The sequence below is a fragment of the Miniopterus natalensis genome, chromosome 7 (genome assembly GCF_054644295.1).
Source record: "Miniopterus natalensis isolate mMinNat1 chromosome 7, mMinNat1.hap1, whole genome shotgun sequence".
Taxonomy (NCBI): domain Eukaryota; kingdom Metazoa; phylum Chordata; class Mammalia; order Chiroptera; family Miniopteridae; genus Miniopterus; species Miniopterus natalensis.
Window position 1 is genome coordinate 16,631,607 of NC_142087.1, and position 25,391 is coordinate 16,656,997.

At 44.5% G+C, this 25,391-nt stretch overlaps 3 protein-coding genes and 1 pseudogene across 4 annotated transcripts; all 4 read right to left on the reverse strand.

The window, feature by feature from the left end:
• Positions 1–2,874: 2,874 nt before the first annotated feature.
• Positions 2,875–10,921, reverse strand: SNRPB (small nuclear ribonucleoprotein polypeptides B and B1). 2 transcript variants are annotated; one of them, XM_016215815.2, is made up of 7 exons: positions 10,813–10,921; positions 8,131–8,282; positions 6,267–6,378; positions 5,137–5,289; positions 4,316–4,454; positions 3,877–4,002; positions 2,875–3,030 (listed from the first exon to the last, which is right to left on the reverse strand). In XM_016215815.2, exons 1-7 carry the CDS (start codon positions 10,813–10,815, stop codon positions 2,993–2,995), a joined length of 723 nt encoding a protein of 240 aa, XP_016071301.1. In that variant the 5' UTR covers positions 10,816–10,921; the 3' UTR covers positions 2,875–2,992. The 2 variants fall into 2 exon arrangements, with proteins under 2 accessions (XP_016071301.1, XP_016071302.1); XM_016215816.2 differs by having other exon boundaries at positions 2,875–3,177.
• A 2,657-nt stretch (positions 10,922–13,578) lies between these two features.
• On the reverse strand, positions 13,579–15,591 carry LOC107539349 (histone deacetylase 8). The gene has a single exon (XM_087818833.1). It carries the CDS (start codon positions 14,898–14,900, stop codon positions 13,653–13,655), a length of 1,248 nt encoding a protein of 415 aa, XP_087674959.1. The 5' UTR covers positions 14,901–15,591; the 3' UTR covers positions 13,579–13,652.
• A 117-nt stretch (positions 15,592–15,708) lies between these two features.
• Positions 15,709–23,885, reverse strand: LOC107539350 (zinc finger protein 343). Its single transcript, XM_016215813.2, has 4 exons — positions 23,744–23,885; positions 23,503–23,561; positions 22,014–22,140; positions 15,709–15,915 (listed from the first exon to the last, which is right to left on the reverse strand). The coding sequence occupies exons 1-4, from the start codon at positions 23,844–23,846 to the stop codon at positions 15,911–15,913; spliced, it is 294 nt and encodes a 97-aa protein (XP_016071299.1). The 5' UTR covers positions 23,847–23,885; the 3' UTR covers positions 15,709–15,910.
• On the reverse strand, positions 18,104–21,587 carry LOC148092701 (zinc finger protein 343-like; annotated as a pseudogene).
• Positions 23,886–25,391: the final 1,506 nt, after the last annotated feature.

Sequence of the window (25,391 nt, forward strand, 5' to 3'; positions counted from 1 at the left end):
GGCATGTGCCCTGACCGGGAATCGAACCCCGATCGCCTGGATCCTGGGTAGTCGCTCAACCGCTGAGCCATGCCCGCCCTGGCTGAGGGGCTAATTCTGCCTGGAAGAAGCTGAAGATAGAGGAGCCACCAAGACTGGATTACATTTGGGTGTGCAGCTCCATATCTGATCTAGTTATGGTTATAAATGATCTCATACAACCAGCCCAGTGTTGATTTGCTTCTCTGGAACCAGAATAGTGTTGACTTTACAGAACATCCCCAGCAGCTTACACTATGCACAATCACACTCTTAGCATCAAACACAACAGAGACCCCTGGGATGAGACCAGAGCAGAGACCTCCAGGCTCTGAAGATAACTGCACCAGGCAAGAAAATCAATTCCAAAATGTCCCAGATAGCCAAAGGAATTATAACACATCATATAATTGAGGACTAGAGTGAAGAAATAAAATGGAGTCACAATGGTCAAGCTACTAAATTAAAAGTAGACTGAAGCACAAGGAAACAATTATATTCTTGTATTTTAATTGATTCTGAGAACTTAAAACTTTTGAACTTGCCAGTCCTGCATCAATACCTGGACACACATCAGGTCATTGTACATCAGTGCCTGCACATGTACCAGACCCTCTGATGACCACCTGCATGAGCTCAAGGAGAAATTTTTTCATTGACTGGATCACTGAACATCAGAATATTACCATCTCAGACCAGCCAGAGACTAAGAATACAGGACTGATTCTTCTCAAGAACGTACTTTTTACTGTAACCCTCAGCTTTTTTTTCTTCAGTACACTCTGAATGTTTTGTTTCCAGTTTACAAACCCTAAGACCCCTGAATAAGTCTTTGTTATTTTATTTCTAGTCAAAGCCTCCTGACTCTTTGAGTATGTTTGACATAGTTTAATCTGAACAGCAGCAACAGAGCAGGCTCATCTGCGGTGAGACACCGCCTGCGTGCAGTCAGGTGGGAACAATTTATGTAGTGGGTCTTTTCAAAAGGCGGGGCAGGCAAATACGGTGTTTGATGGATGATCCTTGTGTCATCAGTGAAGGCACTTCTCTGATGATACTACACAGCATGGGGACAGCTTAGAGAATCCAGATGAGGGATGCACTTTCATCAGACCCTTAAGCTGCCTCAGCTCTAGGACCCCTTTTCCAAACCTAAGTTTTGGACGCTAGTCCTCTATAAGGGGCACAGCTGGAGGTTCAGAGCAGGCAGCCACTTCCTCAGGGTTGAGCAGTAGAAGAGGCACTGGGGACTGAAGACAATCAGAGGTGATCTCTCACACTTCAGTACAAGAGTCCTTTTCAGCAGGGAGACTGAGATGGTCTTCCCTTGTGGTGGCCCCAGACACCTCCCTCTTCCAGCAAATGCCATTTGCTCTTCTTCAAGCTTAGCTGTCACAGGTTGAGCTTCTAAGAAAGCTGACTCTTGAGATGGAGTTTAGGGTGCAGGATATTGATTGAGAAGTGGCCTGGGGATCAACCCCAACCTCAAACTAAGTCCTGATTGCAGACTGAGCCCTCATCCTGGCTTCAGGCTGTCTTGCTTCTCCATTTCTGCAAAAGCCATTGGAATTTTGATAGGGACTGCACTGAACCCATAGCTCCTTCAGGGAATGCTGCCATTGAATGTGAGGACTTTCCACTTAGGTTCCCTTTCTTTCCGGATGTTTAGTTTTCAATGTATAAATATTTCACCTCCTTGGTTAAATTGTTTCACAGGTATTTTATTCTTCTGAATATTATAAAGGTAATTTTTTTAATTTCCTTTTAAGACTGTTCATTGATGGTACGTAAAAACACAATTGGTTTTTGAGATTACACCCTACAATTTTTTGAACTTCATTTATCAGCTCTAGTAGCTCATAGTCTTTGGGTTGTCTATATACAGCATCACATTTGTCCAGTTTTGCTTCTTCCTAATTTGGACTTTTTTTCCTTGCCTAACTGCTCTAGCTCAAACTTCCAATACAGTGTTGAATAGCGATGCCCAACCCTGCCTTCCTCCTGATCTTAAGGGAAAAGTTTTCAGTCTTTCACTGTTAGCTGTAGGTTTTTCATAGGTACCTTTATAATGTTTAGAAAGTTCCCTTCTATTCTTAATTTGCTGAGTGTTTCTATAATGAAAGGGTGTTGGAAACTTTGCTGAATGTTTTTTCTGCGTCTACTGAGATGACCACATAACGTGGCTTTTTTTTCTATTGTGGGTTACGTCAAATCACCCTTAAATTCCTGGAGAAGCACCCCGCCTACACATCTTTTTTTTTTCATTAAGTTCTCCTTTGCATTTAGAATTGTCTCTCCAATAGACAGTAATTTAAAAACAGTGGCGACCTCTGTACCCTTTAAGCTTGCTGTATGCAAGTACTAGAGTACCACTCAGTGACCATCTTATCGACTGAACACAGACTTAGGGTTAAAAAAGTCACGGAGGCCCCACAATTCAAAAGCTGGATAAGGATAAGGTTATACCAAAATTGTTCCTATCAATAGGATTTTCATTTTTAGTATTAACTTTGTACTTTACTGTACAAAAATATAAAGTACTGCTCGAGAAGCTATTTAGATGAGTTCCTGCCGAAGAGGATACACCAAGTCCCAACCCTCACCAACAGTGTATGACTGTTTATTTCAATAAACTGATCTTTGCCAGTTTGATAGGTTAAAATGTCCTGTTGTAGTTCAATTCTATAATTCTCTTGGAATGAGGTTGTGCATCTCTGCAAATGTGTAGAAAAATATTGCATAAGGGAAGCAGCTAAAATCAGGGCTAAGTTTTCCAAGGCACTCCTTCTTGACTCAATTAAGCACCCGATATTATCAAAGATTTTTCTGAAAATGAACAGAAACTTACCAGGTGCATTTACAATATCCTAGTAAGAGTTTATTATAAATTTGTTTCACAGGCCACAAGGAAATAAAAGGACTATGTACAGGCTTTCAGGAAACAGGCAGGGAGCTGAGGAGGGCCAAGATGAGTCTAGGGCCTTGGTGGGTGCATTCCTGGGGGAGGGGGCCCTGTAAGGGAAACCAGACAATCTGGTGAGACTCCATGTACAACAGCATAACAAACAAACCGGTCTGTGGTAGTGTGGCCCTGGTGAACCGGGACCACGTCTCTGTGGAGCTACTTCTGTAACTCTGTGGCCAAGGATCAAAGAAGGCCTGAAGTAAGAGTAAGGAGTTTAGTCAGTGCCTGATCTGCAACTCCAATCCCCATCCCTGCCCCAGCTTCCCACACCCTGCAGTTATCAATCTATTGGAGGAATGTATGTGCTGACTGGTGACTTGTCTGGGGCTGGTTAGGTTCCTATACTTATAAAAACCAAAAGCAGAAAACCTGTACTAGACACAGGAGTCGCCTAATGTGGCTGTGGGTAAGCTTAAAAACCACTATGGCTTGGTGAAAAGAACATCGGTCTGGGAGTCTGGACACTGAAATTTCTCTGGGCCTGTTTCCTTATATATAAAATGAGGACTTATCCCAAACTAGAGTTAAAAAGATATATATACTAAGTAGTATACAGCAAAGCCCAGAGCCCTTTCTTAATTACTAAACACTATCAAACCGAAGAGCATAGACAATTCCATGACCTTTACTGGGGACCCTCAGAAGGCATTATTTCAGTGTCCCAAGAATACTGCCTTGGACACTGAGAAGTACCCTAGGTGCAGAGGGAGTCAGATCAATTTAATAAACGCTGTTCCCTTTCCTTTCTGGACTAAGTTGTCCTCTAAGGGTTCACTTCCCTAGGATTAAGGACTGAAAGCCCAGAGGTATGGTCAAAATCTCATCTTCCCTCCACTTCCCATCCCAATATGGCTCTAGGGAAGGAAGTCAAAGTCACTGCTGTGAGCACTTACCTCGCATTCCTGGCGGAGGGGGGCGCATCCCTGGAGGGGGCATGCCCATTGGAGTTCCTCGTCCAGGGGGGATCCCCATTGGGGGACCCATGGGAGGCCTCATACCAGGAGGTGGGCCCATCATGCCTGCAAGAGAAAAGTCCCCAAAAGATAGCTCAGTGTCTGTCAAAAGGTAGCAGAAAAAATACAAAGCTGTCCAAGATCTGAGACAGATGGCCATTCCACCCTCTCAGCATCTCCTAGCGAACTGGGACTTGAGCCAAAGACGTGGGACTCCCACTGGCTCTTGTTCCACGGTCAGTCAGCCAGGCTGGATCTCAGAGTAATCCTGCTTAATTATAAAAACTCATCATCAGTTTCAGTCTGATTTACGTCTCATCATAAATCCAGCTCAGGCATCCTTTATCAATTAGCAATGCTCTCCTTATGGACTTCTCACCTGGAGGGGGTGCCCCTCGGCCCATAGGTGGGGGAGGACCCCCACGGCCGGGTGGGTACTGAGTTGGGGCCCCTGCAATACTGGCTGTGGCAGCAGCTGCAGCAGCTGCAACAGTGCCTCTTGCTTGTGGGGTCATCACCTAAAAGGATACAGGAAGAGAATTAGGCAGAATAGTCCAGTGCAATGCAGCATCCCACTCTCCTCCCCAACTTGGTAAAGAAACAGCAGACACCAAATCCCCTAAACTACAACTCACGGCATCAGACTTCCTATTCAAAACCAACTTCCAGAGATCAAGCCTGAATGCCCAATCCCCACCTTTCAGGCCTGAGTTAAGGATACCCAACACAAATTAGAGAAGGCACCTGCATTTTCAAATGACTAGTAACAGTTATAAGAGAGTATACAGGGTATCCCCCCAAAATAAGAGTATATAGGGTGTCCCCTACACACTTTGAATAATTATAAAGTCAGTGTTTATTAACATACAGCTCTTTTTCAAAATTGAGTTATCAGCTGTTAAAGTGTGTATATGTTTCTGGGGGACACCCTATATTTCAAATGTCATCATAGAAATATTTTGCTCCAATACAGTTGGCTAATATACCTTTCATCTATCTCTTTACTAGTACCATCAACATAATTTACAATAACAAGTTTTCCTTTTCCCTTGATTCTAGGAGCACATACACAAAGCACCATGAAACTGATAGCCTGATGCTCATAGGCTGGTCACTCTGGACTCTTCCCAAACAGAAGACCCTCCCCCTCCATCCTTTACTTTAACCACCAGACACTGGTGCCCTTCCCCAACTCCTCACCTGTTGTGATGGTCCACCAACCCCACGAACTGGCCCAGCAAGTCCTGCAGGGGCCTGGGGCATGGGAACACCAGCTGGGATTCCTCTGCCAGCAGCCCTCCCAATCCCTGGGCCTCCAGCAGCTCCAGCAAGTGGCACTCGGGCAATGCCAGTCTGAAAAATAAAGAAACATGCTAAAATACTAGAGAATCACTTTGGAATGCCACTGCCACGGAAGCCCCTCAGACTTATAGGGAGGACATCAAAACATATTATAGACACTGTCCACCCACATGTGGTAACACCATCACTCTTCCACCTAAGATTAGATGCCTAACTGTCACCCTTGCAGCAGGCTAGACGAGCTTAAGGGTAAGTCTAGAGAAACATGCCACAACACAACCACCTACATGTGTTCCTATAAAAATTAAACCAAAAAAGGACCAGGGCTCCATTCAGAGGATGCAGTAGACAAGAGCACTTAATATGGCATCAAAGAAACATGAGGTGCAGTCCCAGCTGATTCTCACCTGGTGGGTGACAGTGGGTAAGTAATCCCACAATTGTGGGAGTGTTTCCTCATCTGCAAGTGATGGAGTTAGGACAAAACTGGTTATGGTCATGAAAATTTACAATAGACTACATTATAGTAGTAAATTCTACTGGAAATAGATACCAAGAGTTATGAATACGTACATAAGCTATGAACCAAAAAATACGGTAACATCCCTCGCAGATATTTAAACTGGAAAAGGCTTTAATCGAAGCCCCAAAATAAGGAAATGACTAGGATAAACTACTCTGTATTGACTTGAGAATACCTTTTAGTCATTTCATTAACATGACTTACATACATAAAGTAGATAAATATTCACGTTAAGTGAAAGGCAGAATGAAGTAGCAATGCATGTTGTGTGCTAATACTCAGGCGCCTGCCCTATTTCAAAATGTGGGTCGGTATTCACAGAACCATGAACGACCAGGATCAAACACCACTGCCACCACTCACTGCTGTGACACCTATGCAAGCTCCTGAAACCATCTTATCTCTGAAGGAGGAGGAATTTGCCTCAAAGATGGCCACAAGGGTTAAATAAAATACCGAAATGCTTGACACACGGTGGATACCCTGGCACTCTGCTCTGACTTACATCTTTGGGAGGGGGTCCCTCTACTGTCATGGAGACCAGGTTCTCCCCTCGAAGCAGCACCAGACCAAGGACTCGCTTCTCTTCTCTCTCTGCTTGTTTTGAGTTCTTTGGCCTAAAGACCGGTTTAGGAGAGAAACAAAAAAGCAAGCATTAGAAAGAGGGTAAAGTTCATTTTCACCTACCTAGGGCCTCCGGGATTCGTTTTACACTCTATCTCCTGACAAACAGTACACCAACTTTCCCTAAGACAGCTCCCTAGATAGTCTGCACAGGCTGAATCTGTAACCCCTGGTGGTTGTTTTCCAGACCAAGAGATAGGACAACAGTTAAGAAAAACCAGCCCTGGCTCAATGTTACTCTGTAGCAACCATCAAGCTGTCCTTTCTCAGTCAATCTTCTCTGCTACCTATCACTCCGTTACCTCCCTTCAGCTTAGGGTCTTGCCAGTGTCAGAAGGCAGCCAAAACAATTCCTCAAGTCAACTGAATCCCACTCACCCCACTTACAAGTGGGATCCTAGTAGTAACAATTCAACCCCACAAGTCTATCATTCTGTCCCTCACCTCAAACCAGAAATAGAAATCATAAAGAAAAAGAGTTAACTACACAGGAACTACACCTGTCTTCAAAGCACAAAAACAGCTATCTCCCAACAGCCACAACCAGAAAAGGGTGAACAAAAGAGGAAGATAGTCTTTGGAAAGAACCACAGAAAGGGAGGGGAGAAAAACCCAGAGCCAGTGTGCTAAAAATAAAGAAAAAATACCTGGCCAATGTAAAAATCAACTTCAAGATTTTACTTTAATGCTATTTTATATTAACAGGGTGGACATTTTTCATTTTAGGCTTATCTGTATTTTCATATTTTTAAGTAAAAGTATATTCTGCCCTTTCACAATCTTAAAAAAACCTTTCTGGGCATTTTAATTTTTTCTCATATATTTTTCTGTATTTTTAAAAAAATATTTTCTAATAAACATTTTTAAATCATCAGAATAAGGTTTGTATCATTTGAAAAACAGAAGAGAACCATCTGGAATAGTTCTACACTGATCTGCTGGCCCTTCTCTACTATATATACCTGGCACTCAGCCACTCCTACCACATTTTTTGTCCAACACTTCTTAACCTCATGCCACACAAAAAAAATAGCCTCAAAGGGATTTAACAGCTGCTGACAATGTAACATGGACACTGCAAGTGACAGAAGAGAGCTGGATGACCATGTAAATAACATAACCTCTTTGGGCCTCAAGAAGCCTTGAATGTAAAAATAGGACAAAAAGCTAGACCACATATTTTAGGCCAGAAACTTTAGAACTTTGAGTCTTAACATAAGGGAGTTATCCAATAACTTAGGAAACTGTAGGAAACTAGAGAACATCTCCAATTGTTTCTATATATGCAACAAAAATCACTGGCCCCAAACCCACAGGAGGAGCTGAGCACTTACCCTGAAGAGGGTCAGAGGCTTCTTAAAGCAGTTTCAGACCAGGCTGTATTAGGAGAGCCCTTTAGGCTACAGCTTTACAAATAGGCAATGAGGCCAGAAAATCAAGCTCTCCCCCCTCATACACCTGTGGGGAGAACATGAGAGCCCTTTACCCCAATACCCAGGGGCAAGAGAAAGGAAGAGAAACAAAAAGCCTAGCAGCCCTCCTTACAACTAGTAATGTGCTAGAACTACAGAGCAAGGATTGCTGGGCTAAAAAGATTTCTTAGTGTCCGATGTCTCCATTTAAATCTGCCCTCTAAAACAGAAGAGCAACCAACAGGATCAGCTAGCTACATCACCACCTATCACTTAGCCCACCCAGCCAACTATCTCCCTCATCCAAATCCCTCCCCACAGCCCACTCCTCACTTGATCTTCCTGAATTCATCACAATCACATAGGATCAAATTCATATGCTTGTCGAAAGCCTTGAAGGTGCCAATGAAGATACGACCATCTTGCAGGATGCACCTCATCCTGTAGTCGATGTGCTGCAGCATCTTGCTGCTCTTGCCCACAGTCTGCAAGGAGAAAATCAGCAGGGATGAGACTCAACTCTTTTGGAACCACATATCACTTTCTCTTTATTTATTGATTTTAGAGAAAGAGGAGGAGGGAGGGAAGAAGAGAAACATCGATTTGTTGTTCCACCTATTTATGCATTCACTGGTTGCTTCTTGTGTGTGCCCTGACCAGAGATTGAACCCGAAACCTCAGCATATCAGGACACTGTAACCAACTGAGCTACCCAGCCAGAGAGGAACCACATATCCCTTAGTCCTTCTTAAAAACTTCCACTGCGACCTTCTTTTCTATGTGTCCAACTTTCTCAGTATAGCCACAGTCCTTCCCCAGGAATTCTCCCATGCTATCCTGTGTTCAGCCCTGACCTCTGCCCACTACTGTTTTTCCCCTTTTCCTCAAATCATCTCACATTACAACTCCTTTGTTTAGGTTGGGTAGGATGTCTCCAAATTAATCCAATCCATCCATACATGAGATTAGCCACCTGGCTCCAGTGCTGTAGAACACCCACATTCCATTAAAAACACTGAGAAAAGAAGAGCTGTATGCCCTGCTGGGCATGGTTCAGCGGTTGAGCATAGGCATCGGATCCTGGAGATCATGGTTCGATTCCTGGTCAGGGAACATGCCAGGTTGCGGGCTCGATCCCCAGTCGGGGGAGTGCAGGAGGTAGCCGATCAATGACTCTGTCATCATTGATGTTTCTATCTCTCTCTCTCCCTCTTCCTTCCTCTCTCTTATATCAATAAAGATATATTTTTAAAAAAGAAAAGAAAAAAAGAGCTGGAATGGGACTGGCACTAAAAATCCAATCAACCAGAAGCTTATCAGAAAGGAGCTGATCAGCTTGGAGGTGAGAGTGGAATGTCCCAATTTGTTAGTGTGCCTTCAAGACTACTTTTGGGAGGGCAACTTTCTGGAAGCCAGGGTACTGATCAGTTTGAACACATAACGGTCTTTAAGAATATATAACTTGCTATACTTCTTAATTAACCCACCAAACTTTTCTACTTTCTAGCTTGGCTTGCAATGTGTCTTTGCTAAAATAGGCTATAGACATCACAATGTGAATTGTCGGGTGCCCTTGGCAGTTATATTTCTCTAAAAATAAATGAACTGACAGTTGATCTGTGTATCCCCCTCCCATCATTCCAACTGGCCAGTCCTAACTCATCAAGTGCCTTCTATGTGCCAGGCCTGTTTATGCTGTTCATCTCTGTGAGCTGGGACAAGGACAGGCTTCTGAACCTAAAATGTGTTCATTAGAACCTTGAATTCCACCCTGGAGGCCCTGGTTATGTGGTTCAGTCTCCCTTAAATAACCCTTTTAACTGCCTTGTAATCACACAGCTTTTAGCCCCACAGACCTCAATCTTTATAGAAACGTTTTTTGGTCCACCCAGCAATAGTCATCCCTTACTTCGTGTTCACTGTATACCAGGCACTGTAATAAGCACTATATATATCATTTAATTCTCAAAATCAGCTCGATTATTTTTGCTATTTTACAGATGAGGCCACTGAAGCTGTGAGAGGAAAAGGAGTTTGCCCTCTCAAAGCCAGGAAGCTGTATTAGAACCTCATCAGCCTGAACCCCGGTACACTTCATGTCATTTTGCTGGTTAAAATCCTTCAATGGCCTGCCTCATCACCAGCAAGATCAAGTGGCACCTAAGGCCTTTAGTAACCAGGCTACTGCCAATTCCTCCCATCTCATCCCATCTCATCTCCCACCTCTTCCTCTTTCCCTCTCCAGGAACTTTCTATGCTCTGCACTTATATCCGCGGATCTATACTATCCCCTCTCCCATTTTCGCTGGAACGATCTATACTCGGCTCAGGAATCACCATCTACTCCTGAAAGCATTCTTACCCCGCCTCCCTCTGCGCCGTTACTTTTACTTAATACTGAATTCTATCACCCGTGTCCCCGACTAGAAAGTGAACTCGGTGGAGAAAGGTAACCTTTCACTGTGCAGCCCCCGCGCATTAAGAGGCAGGCGTACTCAAACATGCATATATGCCAAAAAATGAGTTCAACTCTTCCTCCGAACACTCTTCTTCGCCCTCCGTCCCCTCCTCCCCATCTCCTAGACCCAAGCACAGTCCAGTTTCGGCCATAAGCCCTCCCACCTCTTGCCCCAAATCTTTCTCACAAGCCTCACCGGGTCTCCCTAGTCCTCCTGCGGCTCTAGCGCCTGCTCTCGAAACCCAAACACACATTTCTTCCGCAAAAGTTTACTCAGTGCCTGCGAGACCCCAAGTACTGTGGTAGGGCGGCACGGAGATCCGCGGCTCCCGCCTGGCGCCCACCGAGCAGCCCAGCCTCGGTCCCGCTGGCCCCGCTCTCCCCTCCCCCAACCCGCAGACCGCCCAAGGTCCCGGCGTTTCGCGCCCGGACAGAGGGGCCGCGGCCCGGGCCTTCATCGCCATGAGCGGCCAACCACCGCCTCCTCCCCAATCGGTCGCGCCCCCCACCCACAACGGACTCGGAAGCGCCCGCGCCGCCGGCCTGCGCCGCCTCACCATGTTGGCGGTTCTGATGGCTCCGATTCCCGCCGGATTCGCCTGCGCGGAGGCCTAACCGCCCTCCAGTAGCCGCTTCCCGCCGCCACAACCGGAAACGCAGACGCGGGCAAAATGGAGTCGTGTAGAAACTACTTCCGGTCCCAGAGCCCCCGCGTTTGAGTTTTGTCCGGGACCGGAAGCTGTGCGTCCGCAGTGGGCGGGGCCTCGGGCGCAACCACGCCCAGGCTGTCCTCGCGGAGCTGCCCTTGCTCACCGCCTTCCGGGCCCGCCGACTCCGGGCGCCCAGCTCCCAGCAGCTCTACCCAGGCCCTCCCGGGTACAGCCGCCGTCCCGGCTTCTACACGACCTTGCCCGACGCGCCCTGCCCCGGCGCCTGCACATTTGCTGTCGCCTCTGCCTGGGACGCTGGTTGTCCGGGTCTGAGCACGGCTCGCGCCCTCACCTCCAGAGGACGTCCGCGGCCGTCCCGTTTAAAGCCGCAGCCTTCCCGCGCTCTTTCACAGGAGCAGCGAACATGCTGCGTGTCTCCGTTACTTTGTCATCCCCATTAGAACGTAAGTTCCCGCAGTGTGGATGGTTGTGCTGTCCATTGCTGTAGCGCCCGGACACCGCTAAGCACGAAACGAGGCTGAATAAATACTCGAATGACCCAATCCCGTGACTTTTTGAACGCTCCACACGCGCCGGCTTTTCCTATTCCTTTAACCCTGGGCTCCTTGTTTAACTCTTGACTTTAACAGCCAGCCGCCTGCCTGACGTGAATGTCTAATAGGCCCAGTACTAAATTTAACGATGAAAACGAAATTCTTGATTCTAGTGACGCTTCTTCCCAAAACCACTTCTTACCAGCGTTCCCCATCTCAGAAGTTTCTGGGGTTAAAAACCAAAACGACAAACTTGGTACCAACCTTGGTCCCTCTCTCTTCCATCTCAATCAGCAAATCCTATGGACCTCACCCTCAAAATGTCTCAAATCTGACTGCTGTCGCCTGCCCCACGACTACCACGCTGCTCCTAGCCACCGTCCCCTGTCCTGGATCACCGAGCGGGCCCCTAACTCGTCTCTCTGCTTCCTCTCGGGCTCCCACAGAAGCAGAGGGGTCATTCTGTGGTGCAGTGGACTGTATCAGATGGTGTCATAGCCCTGCTCTCCACTTCCCAGTAGCTTCCCAGCAGCTTCCCAGCACACGTGGAATAAAATCCAGCCCTGCACCCCTCTCCAACCTCACCTCCAACATCCTCTAGCCATACTAGTCTCCTTGTTGTTCCTCAAGGAAAGCTGCCATCTTGGGGCTTTGTAATTTTTTTCCCATGCCACCCTAAAATGTATGTTCTGTTGTCCCATTTTTGTCAACCTGTGGATGAAGAGATGGAGGCTCAGAGATAAATAATCTTGCTCAAGGTGGCAAGAACAGGAGCATAGTACCATCTGGTTCCTCAGCTGCTCCCAAGTTACCCTGCATCCTAACATCACTCATGCATGCATTTTAAAATTATTTATTTAGTACCTACTAAGGCCATGCGCTGCTACTGAGATATGAAGTCCCTGAAGGAATTTATGTTCTAGTGAGAAAGACAGTAAACCAAATGAATAGGTATAGAAAGTAAAGTAAGGTAGGGGGATTGAGAGTGATGAGTTGTAAATTTGGCTAGTCAGGGAATGCTCTCTGAGGAGTGCATGTGAACAAAGACCTGATTGAAGGGCATTCTGGATACTTCTTACAAAGAAATTAATATGTGGTCTTTGGTAACAGCCTTCTTTTACTTAGCATGTTTTCGAAGTTCATCCATGTTGTGGCACATACCAGTATTTCATTTCTTTTTTATGGCTGAATAATATTTCATTGCATGGATATACCACTTTTATCCATTCATCAGTTGATAGACATTTGGTTGTTCCCACCCTTTGGGTATTATGAATAATGCTGCATTAAACATTTGTGTGCAAGTTTTCATGTTGACATATGCTCTCATTTCTCTTGTGTATATACCTAGGAGTGCATTTGCTGGGTCATACGGTAATTCTTTAATTGTTTGAGGAACTGCGAGACTTTTTTTTTTTTTAGGTTTTCAAAGATTTTATTAAAAACAAAATAGAACAATAATCCTAAAAACAACAGAGGTGGAATTCTTCCCACCTCCCAATCTATTATCATTCCCCTTCAACAAGGCACCACCTGGATGGTCCTGAGCCCAAACCCTACCTCTCAGTTCTCCTCTACCCCACAAACTGATGACTAAACATCCATACTTTCTTCCAGCTTCCATCTGTTTCCTTTAAGAAAATAAAATGCCTCTCCCCAATTTGCTTAAAAATAATTTTCAAAGACTAAAAATGGCATTTGTGGGTTTTTTAAAAAAATAAACACTTTAAATGTTGGAAATCTCACTCTTCCTCTAGGCTACGGGAGGGGAACCATTTTTCTGCCAAGGGCCATTTGGGTATTTATAACATCACTCACGTGCCATACAAAATTATCAGCCTACTATATTTGATCAAACATTTAATTAACTCACCCCTAATGTGATGGCTGGAACAATGCTTCTCTTGGGTGAGGCTTGGCAGGGCCAGACCAAATGATTTCACAGGCCACATATGGCCCACGGGCCAGACATTTCCCACTGTCTAGGCCTAGTTGAGTCTCCAGGTGCTTGCCCGTTCACTGCACGCGGCCAGCTGCACTTGGTGCCACTTGGTGCCCCTTGGAAATTTTCAGGAAGTAATTTCTTCCAAATTTCCCCTGCAATCACAAATTCCATACACTGCTTGAATAAACACGCTGCCTTCATTACAGACACTGCCCTTTGGCTCTGGAAACCTGATTTCTTTTTGTCAACTAGACCACATGCTTCAAATTCCCTTTGATGTAGTTGAGGATTTGCTGGACTTGGTGGGGCTCATTGCGGTCTGGCCGGCAGCTTGGTGTGATTTCCAGCACATAATCAGGACCATATTCTGTGAAAAACTCATGATCTGGGATCTCAGAGGACAGAGTTTTCCCTAGGATGACCCCAGTCAAGTATGTCCAGCATCGAGCTGTGTTGGCAAGGTTATAGCCTCCTCCCCCCAAAATGAGCGTTGCCAATTGCCACTGAAGGATGTACTTAAGACATCTGCCAATTCCCACTGGAGTCATGTTAAAGGAGCACATGGGATCCCCAGCTATTGTATCAGCTCCCAGCTGTAAGACCACTGCTTTGGGATTAAAGGCCATGTATACCTCCTTCAGTACACTTTCACAGATGCGGTAATACCTCTCATCCTGTATGCCATCTTGAATGGGTACATTCACACTGTAGTACCGTCCCTTCCCTAGGCCAACATCAGACACATCACCTGTTCCTGGGAAAAATCCCGGGGAGAATTTGTGCAGGGACACCGTCATGACTTTGGAGGTGAAACTGAAGGCATCTTCTACACCATCTCCATGGTGCAGATCCAAATCCACATAGAGAATACGGTCAAATTTCCGTCGCAATCGCAATATTCCCAGGACAACATCATTGAGATAACAAAAACCAGATGCTTCATCTTTCTTTGCATGATGCCACCCTCCAGACCAGTTAATCGCTACTTTGCACATTCCATCAACCAGGCACTGGGCAGCTGTGATTGTGGCCCCTCCCACAGCTGCTGCGTAATCAAATATCCCTTCAGTAGCTGGACAGTCATAACCTAGGCCGTATTCTATGGAGTCTGGATGATCATCATCTCCTTCTTGGCTGACCTTCTGGAGATGCTGCAGATAGGCATCGGTGTGGAAGGTGGCCATTTCCTCCATGGAGGCCACTTTGGGCTTAACTATTCTCATTTGCTCATGCAGTGCATATGCTTCAATCAAAGAATGTACCATACTGGCCCGTTTGGGGACTTTGGCCAGGGAATCACACATGCTGACATATTCGGGACTGTAGATGTAAACAGGGGGCAGCAACTGCCCACTGTCTGCAGGTTCCTCTGGGCCCTCCATCTTCCACTTCCAGCCCTTCTGAAGCCACTGCCTAGATCGGGCCGTTTTCAGACTCAGCCCAGGCTCCGGTTCCTGCTCCTCTGATCTGCCACAGTGGTGCTCCCTGGTCAACATCCCCTCCTACTCTCAAGATCGCCAGAGTCACTGTCCTCACTCCCCATCCAACTGAAGGAACACATGGGTCTTCCCAGGCCAGAACCCCTTCATTTAGTTCAAAAACAGGAGGTTGGCAGATACAAAAGCCCTGCCACACTGTTTTCCAAAGTGGCTGTGCCGTTTTCCAATGCTAGCAGTAGCCTATGAGGGTTCTGATTTCTCCACTTCTTCACCAACACTTGTTATTATGTGACTTGGATTGACCATCCTACAGTGTGTGAACTGGTATTGATCTCACTATGGTTTTGATTTGCATTTCCCTGATAACTAATGACACTGAGCATCTTTTTATGTACTTACTGCCCATCTGTATACCATCCTTGGGTCATTTGTCTTTTCTTATTGAGTTGTATGAGTTCTTTATGTATTCCAGACACAAGTCCCATATCAGATAGATATATGACTTACATTTTCTCTCATTCTAAGGGTTGTCGTTTTACTTTTTTGATAGTGTCTTGCACAGTTTTTAATTTTGATGACATCCAATTTATCTTTTTTTCTTCTTTGCTCACACTCTTGGTGGCATAGATAAGAATCCTTTGCCAAATCCAAGATCATAAAGATATGGTCCTATGTTTTCTTCTTCCAAGAGTTTTACAGTTTTAGTTTCTTACATTTAAATCTTTGATACATTTTAGTTAATTTTATATATGATATAAGGATTAAACTTTATTCTTTTGCAGGTAAATACCCAGTTGCCCCAGCACCATTGGTTGAAAAAATGCTTTCCCCTTTGAATGGTCTTGGCACCCTTGTGGAAAATCAGTTGACCATAGACACTTGGTTTTATTTCTGACTTCTCAATTCTACTCCATTGACCTGTATGTCTATACTCATGTAAGTGCCATTGCTTTGTAGTAAGTCTTGAAATCAGAAAATTTGAGTCTTCTTAATTTGTTTTTCTCTTACAAGATTGTTTAGGCATTCCAGATCCCTTGCAATTTCGTATAAATTTTAGAATCAGCTTGTCATTCTACAAATAAGAAAAGAAGAGGTCATGAATTCCAGAGCATGGGATTAAGTAGGCTATTCATTTGGCCTTTGGTAAAGTGTTCCCAAGGTTTAGTCTAGGTCAGTGATTTTCAACCTTTTCATCTTATGGCACACATAAACTAATTACTAAAATTCTGCAGCACACCAAAAAATGCATTATATTTTTTGCCAATCTGACAAAAAATAGGTATAATTTTGATTCCTGCACACTGGATGGCTACTGTTGTGTTGGCTGTTATTTTCTTATTTGACAATCTAGGGGAAAAGAGGCCAGTGCCCTTGACTAAACAGCCAGGTATTGCATGTTTTAAAAATTCTTGCAGCCCACTGGTTGAAAATTGCTGGTCTAGATCAAAGATCAGCAAACTTTTTCTGTTAAGGGTCAGATGGCATTTTAGGGTTTATGGGCCATATGATGTCTGATGCAATTACTCAATCATTGTAGCATGAAAGCAGCTATAGACAATATATAACAAATGTGTGGCTGTTACAATAAAGCTTTATTTATGGGCATGGATGTGTGTTACAAAATATTATTCTTCTTTTGATTATTTCCAACCATTTAAAATGTAAAAACCACTCTTAGCTCCCAAGCCTTACAAAACAACAGGTGACAGGCAAGATCCGGCCTTCAGGCTATAATTTGCTATCCCCAGGTCCAGACCATTAGATTTTGTGTCTGGGTTCAGGGCCACAGCCACAGCTAGCATTAGAATAACTTTGACTAGCATTGTTTCTTTGGCTTACGGTTCACAGAATAAATGCCGTCAAAAGTTCATGTCTTTGCCTTCATATAAAAACTATACACGATTCACATCTGTGTCAATGTGGGTCCACTGAAGAGACAAAAGCCACACAGTAACTTAAATGCAAAATTTAAAATAAAGAATTATTATACAATGATAGGAGAGTAACTATAAATACTGAAAGAAAGCTCTCAGCTGAGGGAGAGATCCTAAGGAAGGATAAACATGAAAGGAGGGTTCCCTCCCCACGGCTGGGGATCAGCCCTCACTGGAGGCATAGTTGCAGCCCACTTGATAGTGGAGAAGTTGAGGATGGGGTGGGGCGTTATACAGGCCAGGGCTGGCTAGTAGGAATAACCCTCTGGAATGCAGGCCAGTCAAAGGTGGTAGGCAGGTATACAGAGGGAGTTGGAATGTGGACAGAAAACCAAGACCTTGATGTTGATATAAAACCTGGACCACATGATATCTGCATCTTAAGGGCTGCAAACAAACCTATGAGGCACAAGAGAGCTGAGGCTGATGGGCAGGTGACCAGACACTCAGAGCACTGCTATAGGTGCTGTCAGAAATGGAGATTGAAAAGCTGCCTAGTGTACTGCTACGCACAGCTTGGGCTAGGGCAGCTAAGGGTAGCTGCTGGGACCCTGGTGTGCATGCACGTGGAGCTGAAGAGAGTGTCTGGGGAACAGCAACCAGGCTGAAGGGTCTGGGCGTCTGCGCAAGATGAAAGTCAGGTGCTCTGCTTGCCAGAAAGCCAGTCCAGTGGGGCCCCACATTGTATGCCCATGGAGATGAAGAGGGTGCAGGAGCAGTGACCTGTGCTGTTTGGGCTCCTGCCTGAACAACCACTGCCTGAGTGGAGAGCTGAAGAAAACACAGGATAGCCAATCAGTGGAGGAAGCTGTGTCCTGCAGGCATTTAGTATAGAAAAACTGTGCTGGTCGAGGAGTGGGGGAAAAAGGGCACGCTCTAGGAACCCAGTGAGAAGACCCACCTGAACCAGGAAAGAAGTCCCTTTCCTCCTGCTATGTTGCTCCAGAGCCCACTACTGATAAAGGTCATGCCAGCTGGCAAAGGAAAAGTATTTAAAGGATCCAGATCCATTTTCACAGATCAGGCAACAAGAGGTGAATTTGGAGCGGAGACAATAAATAAATAAGTGGCACCATTCCACATACACACAAGCATATTCTACCACATAGGTCACCACAATGCAGGAATTGGATGGGGAAAGATAGGCAGTCCAGCCCACCCTCTAGATCTGGAACTATTCTTATAATAAGCACAGATAAGATGATGTTGGCTTTCTGGGAGTGATGAGAACTTTTTACCTTTTGCAAATGTTTCTACTGTTGGAAAGCTGTATTTGTGGGAATCCTTTTAAATTCTCCATCTTCTACATCCAGGCAATCACCAATTACTTTGAAAACAAGCCCTACAGCGTCTGTCCTCTCTTTCAGTCCACTTTACCACTGCCACAGCTATCCTGCAAATTTTGTCTGGACAACGGCAAAACTTCTGACTTCCCAAATTTATCCCAGTCTCAATGCTGTCCTTCAAGCCTTCTCTTTCTCCTAATTTTTCTGTTTCCCTGCATCATCTCTTCCAGATTTTCAACCCCCAGATAATTCCTGTACTAACATGTTCAGCAGAAAATCTGAAGTGTTTTCACAATTTTATTAATCAGACACACCTCCAATATTGCAAAATTTATTTACACTAAGATTTTTACAGCTTAGTGACCACCAGAGTGAGTCCACTGATGTCTAATGAGGACTGAATTATTTCTAAAGCTCCGCCCACACTTCCTGCACAAATAAGGCTTCCCTTTCAAATGTGTTTCTGTGTGTCTGTTCAGGTTGGACTTCTGGCTAAAGCCTCACCCACACTCCTTGCACACATACGGCTTCTCTCCGGAGTGTGTCCTCTAGTGATGAACAAGGATTATCATCAGGCTAAAGCCTCAGCCACACTCACCACACACATAAAGCTTCTCCATTGTGTGCGTCCAATGGTGTCTGATAAGGTTTCTTTAAAGCCTCCCCCATACTCCTTGCAAACATAGGGCTTCTCCTCTGAGAGGGTCCCCTGGCTTGCAATCAAGTTTGACTTCAGGCTACAATCTAGTTCATGCTCATTACAGCTGACTGCTCCAGATCTCAGGGTTTCTAATTCCTTCACTCCTTTGTCTGCTTGCACAGGGCTTACCCTGTGCACTGAGCTGGGCTCTATTTCTACCACTGGGCTGCCTTCTCTAGGACTTGCTGACTGTCCTTGGGGTGGGCTGGGGAATGAGCCTGAGGTTTCTCTCTCCTCTGTCCTCACAAACAAGGATCTGAAGCCACCTTCTCTCTCTTGACCTTCTCCTTAGGGGCTCTGAGAAGAAAACTTCTGCTCCTGATGCCCTGGCCCAGAAACCCCTGTATGGAAGTCATGGAAGTCTGAGAAGATTGGAAGCCTATGTGGCTGAGGAGTGGCTGATGGGAGAAGGCCAGAAGGCAAAAGGAACAGGAGTCTATTTCTGGCTTTGATTCTGCTGGAGAAAGTGTTCAGTCAGAGAAGCCCTAAGTGGGCTGCTGGGCTGTTCCACCTCATTGTAGGACAAAGAGTGTCTTCCTACGACACCAGTTATTAATAATATACGTACAACATAATCTGTTTCCCAAAAAAGACTGATACACATCAAAAATCACTTGATTACGAGGGCTTCCGAACATAGGAATATGTATATGAAACAGGGGTTAAAGAGATTGCTGCATATGAAATAAATCTGTATTTCAGGTTGCCCACCCACAAACACTTAGTAGAAATTTCTAAGTGCTGGGTTCCCTACTAAATATTGTGGATTCTGCACTGGACAAGACATGATCCATGACTTCAAGATTCTGGCACCTTGTGCCCAAACCAATTTCATCACAATGACATCAGACTTGGCTATGGGATTTGCTTTGGCCAGTGGAGGTTCGTGAAAAGTTAGTGCTACTTTCAAACACATTTTAAGAGCCACAATGTGGTTCCATCATTGCTTTCCCCTCCACTTCTTTAAGAATCCCATGACACAGACAGAGGCTGGTTCTTTTGCCTGGACTCCAGAATCCCAGTAGAGCTGAACCCCATCTGACCTGTAGACAAGAGGTAATGTAAGTAAGAAATGAACGTTTGCCAAAGTTTGGGGTTGTTATTGCAGCATTACCTAGCCTATGATAACTGAAACATCTCTCCTCTGAAAGTTTTAAATATTACTTCAGGAGAAATTGACCTATTTATTTCTAACAGTACCCTTGAAGAAGAGACATTGAAACATGGATAGGTGAAGAATTAGAAAAAAGAGATGGGTTGAAGAGAGAAAATAGTATGATCTCAATTTTTTATAAGTTTGAGAATAAACTTGTGCTGTCTTATAACCAAACAGAAAAGCACAGGTGAGACAGTGACAGAGAAAATGGGTACATCATAATATGTGATCAGCAAAATCATTCAAGTTCACAAATTGTTTAAGGGTTTGAATATAAACAAAACAAAACAAAACAAAAAAGAGCATATGACACTAGTCCAAAGAAAAGAGAGAAAAAACCAAACAGAGAGACATAAGAGGCTAGAGAACTGCAGAATATTGTGGTGTCGAGCAAGGCAAAGGAAATGATTTCAGGAAATCCAGGCTTTCCATATCAAGAGTAATTTGAACCAGGTCATTTAAACATTTTTCTCTAAACTCATTCAACGTATTAACACAGAGAAAGAGAATAATATGACCGGAGGAAAATAAAAATAAAATCTAGTTAGGTTGACTGGCTAAGGCCAAATCAAAACACAGAACCAGACTTAAATGGATGGATCCAACTTAATTAGATGGAGCACAAACTAGATGGAATCAGATCAAAACATAGCAAAGAACATGAAAATGGAACAAAGAAAATCTGATTAACTGATAACATGGAAACAGCCATGCCATTTGAAGGAAACTCCTAAAGAAACTCTTGCCTGAAACTAGTTTGTTTCCCAAAATGTGACTCTCTCTACATGCTTTATCTAGAAATATGGAAAAGTCCAGAACTGCATTTCCAGTATGGTAGCCACTAGCCATACACATTTACTGAGCACTTGAAATGTGGCTAGTCTGAACTGAGACGTGCTCTAAGCATAAAATACACACCAGATTTTGAATACTTAGTACAAAAAGAAGTAAAATACCTAATTAATTTTTATATGATCACACATTGAAATAATGCTTTGATATATTAGGTTAAATAAGATTATTAACTTCACCCATTTATGTCTACTTTTTTATAGGTGGTTACTAGGAAATTTAAAGTTATCCATGTGGCTCACGTTATATTTCTACTGCACAGAACTGATCTAGAACAAGGGGTGGGAAAAACCACAGTGTAGGAGCTAATCTTGCCCTCTGTTTTTGTATAGGCTGCAACCTAAGAATGGTTTTTAAATTTTTAAAGAGTTGGATACAAGTCAAAAGAATAATAGTTCATGATATATAAAAATTACATGAAATTCCAAATTCGGTGTCCACAAATAAAGTCTTATTGGAACTCAGTCATACTCACTCATTTACACAGCATCTGTGGCTACTTTAGCACTACACGGGCAGAGCTGAGAGTGGTTAGAGACCGTATCGCCCACAAAACCTAAAATAGTTACAATCTGGCCCTTTACAGACAAAGTGGCGAACCCCTAAAACAGTATTTATCAACCTAGATTTAAAGAATTAATGTATGCGTTTAATTAAAAGAAAAAAATCTGGCTTATAAAACTCAAAAGCCATACAAACTCTGACATTTCATTTTAACTTTTGCCACAGAAGGCATTTCTCACTGCTCTCCCCCTTGCAAACTGCGCTTCCAGTCTCACGGGCCTCCTTGTAATTCTGGATACCCAGCAGGCACATCCCTTCCTTAAGGTCTTAGCACCAACAAGTCTCCACCTGAAATGCTCTTACCCTAGAGAGCCAGAGGTCTACGTCCCTCACCACATTATGTCTTGGGTCAAATGTTACCTCCTCACTGATTTCAAATACCTGATTTCAAAATTCAGCCAGCCATCTTGTCACACTCAATACTCCTTTATCTTGCTTCATTTTAGTACTATTTTTTACTAGGCAGTGCTTATCCCCTCCTAACAGACCATATCACAATATCCCTGTATATGAAGCTGTTTGTTGTCTGTCTCCACACACTAGAAAAAATAAGCCCCCATGGGCAGGGATTACTATTTCACTTACTAATGTATTCTAAGTGTCTAGAACATTTTCTGGCACACAGTAGGTAGTCAATAAATCTCTCCTGAATTAATGAAGGAAAGAACACAGCCTCACCCAATGAGAGCAGAGTCCTGTAATCCTCCAGCATCACATCTTTGAACAGGGCCCTCTGCCCAGAGCTCAGTAGCTTCCATTCTGCGTCTGTAAAAACCATAGCGACATCCCCGAATGTAACTGGTACCTATAAACAAGCAATCAATTCATGAACAGCAAGTCACCATCAATTTTCCCAGTGTGAGGAGTATATCTAATGGCCCTCCTGGAGAGTCTTGCTGTGTAAGAGTTGGTCTAATTCTTTTCAGGGTACACAGTTCTCCATATCAAATTCTTCTGGTCATTACCATGGCTTTGTGTTAAAATCTGAGGGTAGCATATCTGAGGCATAGAACACATTCCTGGCCCTTGGACACTTATGACTTCACTGGAGAAATGATTTGTGAATCAATTTGAAATCTAAAGCAGCGCTCAGGAAAGTGGCCTTGAGGATTCATTACAGAGGAATTTTGAGATGGAAGAGTTCAGGATGGGCTGGAAAACTCCCATTTAAAAGGAACTTTGTGGCCCTAGCCGATTTGGCTCACTGGTTAGAGCACTGGCCCGCAGACTGAAAGGTCCCAGGTTCAATTCTGGCCAAGGGCATGTACCTTGATTGCAGGCTCAATCCCTGGCCCAGCTGGGGTACAGTCAGGAGGTAACCAATCGATGTCCTTCTCACATCGATGTTTCTCTCTCTCTCCCTCTTCCACTCTCTCTGAAAAAGCAATGGAAAAAATTCCCTCAGGTGAGGATTAAAAAATAATAATAATAATCCAGTGAGAGACATGGGAAGGATAGAAATTAAGCATGACTGGCCACTGTGGATGACTGTTGAAGCTGGATGATGATACCTGAGGCCCCATTATTACTACGCTCTCTATTTCTATGTATGTTCAAAAATTTCAATAGTAAAAGAAGTAAAAGATGTCCAGTGCAAAAGAAAGTATCATTAGGTAGTGCGATGTGAAGTGAAATTTAATGTACATTTATAATTTCTAATAATCTCAGTTTTTCAAAAACATCTCTTATGTCGCTCTGCCTGGGTGGCTCAGTGGGTTGGCACATTGTTCCATATACCAAAAGGTGGTGGGCTCGATTCCCAGTCAGGGAACATACCTAGGTTGCGGGTTTGGTCCCCAGTCCAGAGCAGTACAAGAGGCAACCGATCGATGTTCCTCTCTCACATCAATGTTTCTCTCTCTCACTCTCCCTTCCTTTCTCTAAAACAATGAAAAACATATCTTGGGTGAGGATTGAAAAAAAAATTTTTTTACATATCTCTTATGTTTTAAAGTTTCCTGGACTCTAACTATTAATCTTGGAAATAAAAGAAAGGAAAATCAAACACCCAAGTGCAGGAATCATTATAAAGTGACTAACACAGTGCCTGACACTGGCGAGAATGTTGCCCTCCTTTCCCTTCCCAAGAAAGAGAATACACAGTACACCTATGCTCTGGAAAACGAGCCAGCATTTCAAAAAGAAAAAAAATGTAACCCAAACTCACCAGTATTTTGGGCTGTCCCTCATTTTCTTGGAGCCAGTCAGTATCATTAGAAGGCAAACCTAGGGAAAGAAAAAGAAGCTGTGAGAAAGCAGGCCTCCCACAATGCTCCCAGAGCAGCTCCTCTAAGCCTTGTGATGCAGGAAGTGGGCCCTGGACTCAGCCGTGGTCCCTAGAGCATGCTCAGCTAAACCTGGAGCCTTGCTCCCCCGCTTCAGCTCTCCAGACTCTCAACATCTCTCACCTTTTGCCTTACGATTTTGAGTCAATTTCTTCACAGTCTCCATATCTGCCCTGTTCTCCAAAGGCAAAATCTCTCCCCAGGCAGAAGGAGCAGGCAATGTCATGGCCCCAGAGTCAGACCTGTGTTTGCCTTGAAATCCTACCAGAAGTCCAGGTAGAAGTTATTTCATCACAAGATTGATTTCTGCTGCCTGGGGTGACTTCTCCAAACCTTGTAAACGCCCATTGTTTCCACGATGCCAGGACCTGTGGAATGGGGAAGAAATTGGACATTGCCAGGAACTTTAATGTAGGCCCTAAGCCCGTGCCTCCTCAGCAGGGATCCTGTCCTCTCTCCTCCTCATTCAACAAATAAGGAGTCTCAGTTCACAGAGGGTTCCTTGGATTTTTTTACCTCGTTTCTTTCCAGCTCTCAAGTCTGTCCCCTGCCACTCTCCCTTATGTGACAAAACTTACAATTCCCTCCCACCCCCACACCTCAGATCCAAACCCCACGTCCTATATCAATCTCTGACACTTGGAGCCCAAGTCAGAGACAACGCAGCATAATGCCTGTGGAAGTCTCAGAATGTCTCCTTCCAGACCAATTGGGGCACTCAGAACTCAGCTCCTGACTCCCCTGGCCCACGGTCCCAGCCGTGTTGGATCCCCATGTCCCTGTACTCTGAGGAGTGGGGGGGGGGGGTGTCTAAACTAAGTCCTTCTTTCTTTAAGTAGAACTCCAAAAATCACAGTGACTCTGTAAAAATACCCCCCACACCTTTCTTTTCTGCACATGTATGCCAGGCCTTATCAGTGGTGTGCATTCATGTCTCCTGATGGGCCCAATCTGAAGTCCTCCACCCATGTGGTCCCAAAGGGGGCAGGTGCTGTTAGGAACTATACCACCTTCAGAAGCACATCAGACACCCTGTCCAGAATCTCAGCCCAATGACTACAGCCCCACTGTTGCCAAGTTCCCTCCTGAAACTAGCCAGGGTTCCCCTCAGAAGCTTTGATTCATCCCCTAACACTATAGGCAGAGATGGTCACTCACTCTTCTGTCCAATCTGGGCATCCCACCTTAATCACACCATCTTCCAATTTTTCTATTTATATGACTCTCTCTACTAGAATTCCAGCTTCTTGTAAGAAATGCGCCTCAGCCGAGGCGGGCGTGGCTCAGCGGTTGAGCATCGACCTAGGATCCAGGTGATCCGGGTTCGATTCCCAGTCAGGGCACATGCCCGGGTTGCGGGCTGCAGCCAATCAATGACTCTCTCATCACTGATGTTTCTATCTCTCTCTCCCTCTCCCTTCCACTCTCTGAAATCAATAAAGATATATTTTAAAAAAAAGAAAAGAAAAAGAAATGCACCTCAGTGGTTTTGCTCCTCCTAGTGATTAGAATAAAACAGTCCTCTGTGGTAGATCTGACCACTGTTCTCAATTATTTGCTTCTCTCTAAAAGGATTGTACTTCCCTGCCCGTGACATCAGGTCTTGCCTTGGACAATGAAATGTGAGGGGCATGCCGCTCCTAAGCATTGCATGATTCTACCATCTCTCATGTTCTGAGAGCAGCATGTTCCCAAGAAGCTTTCATTCTATCGTAAAAGGTCATTGTGCTGAGCTCAAGCTGACCTACAAAAGAGGAAGGATGAGACTGGG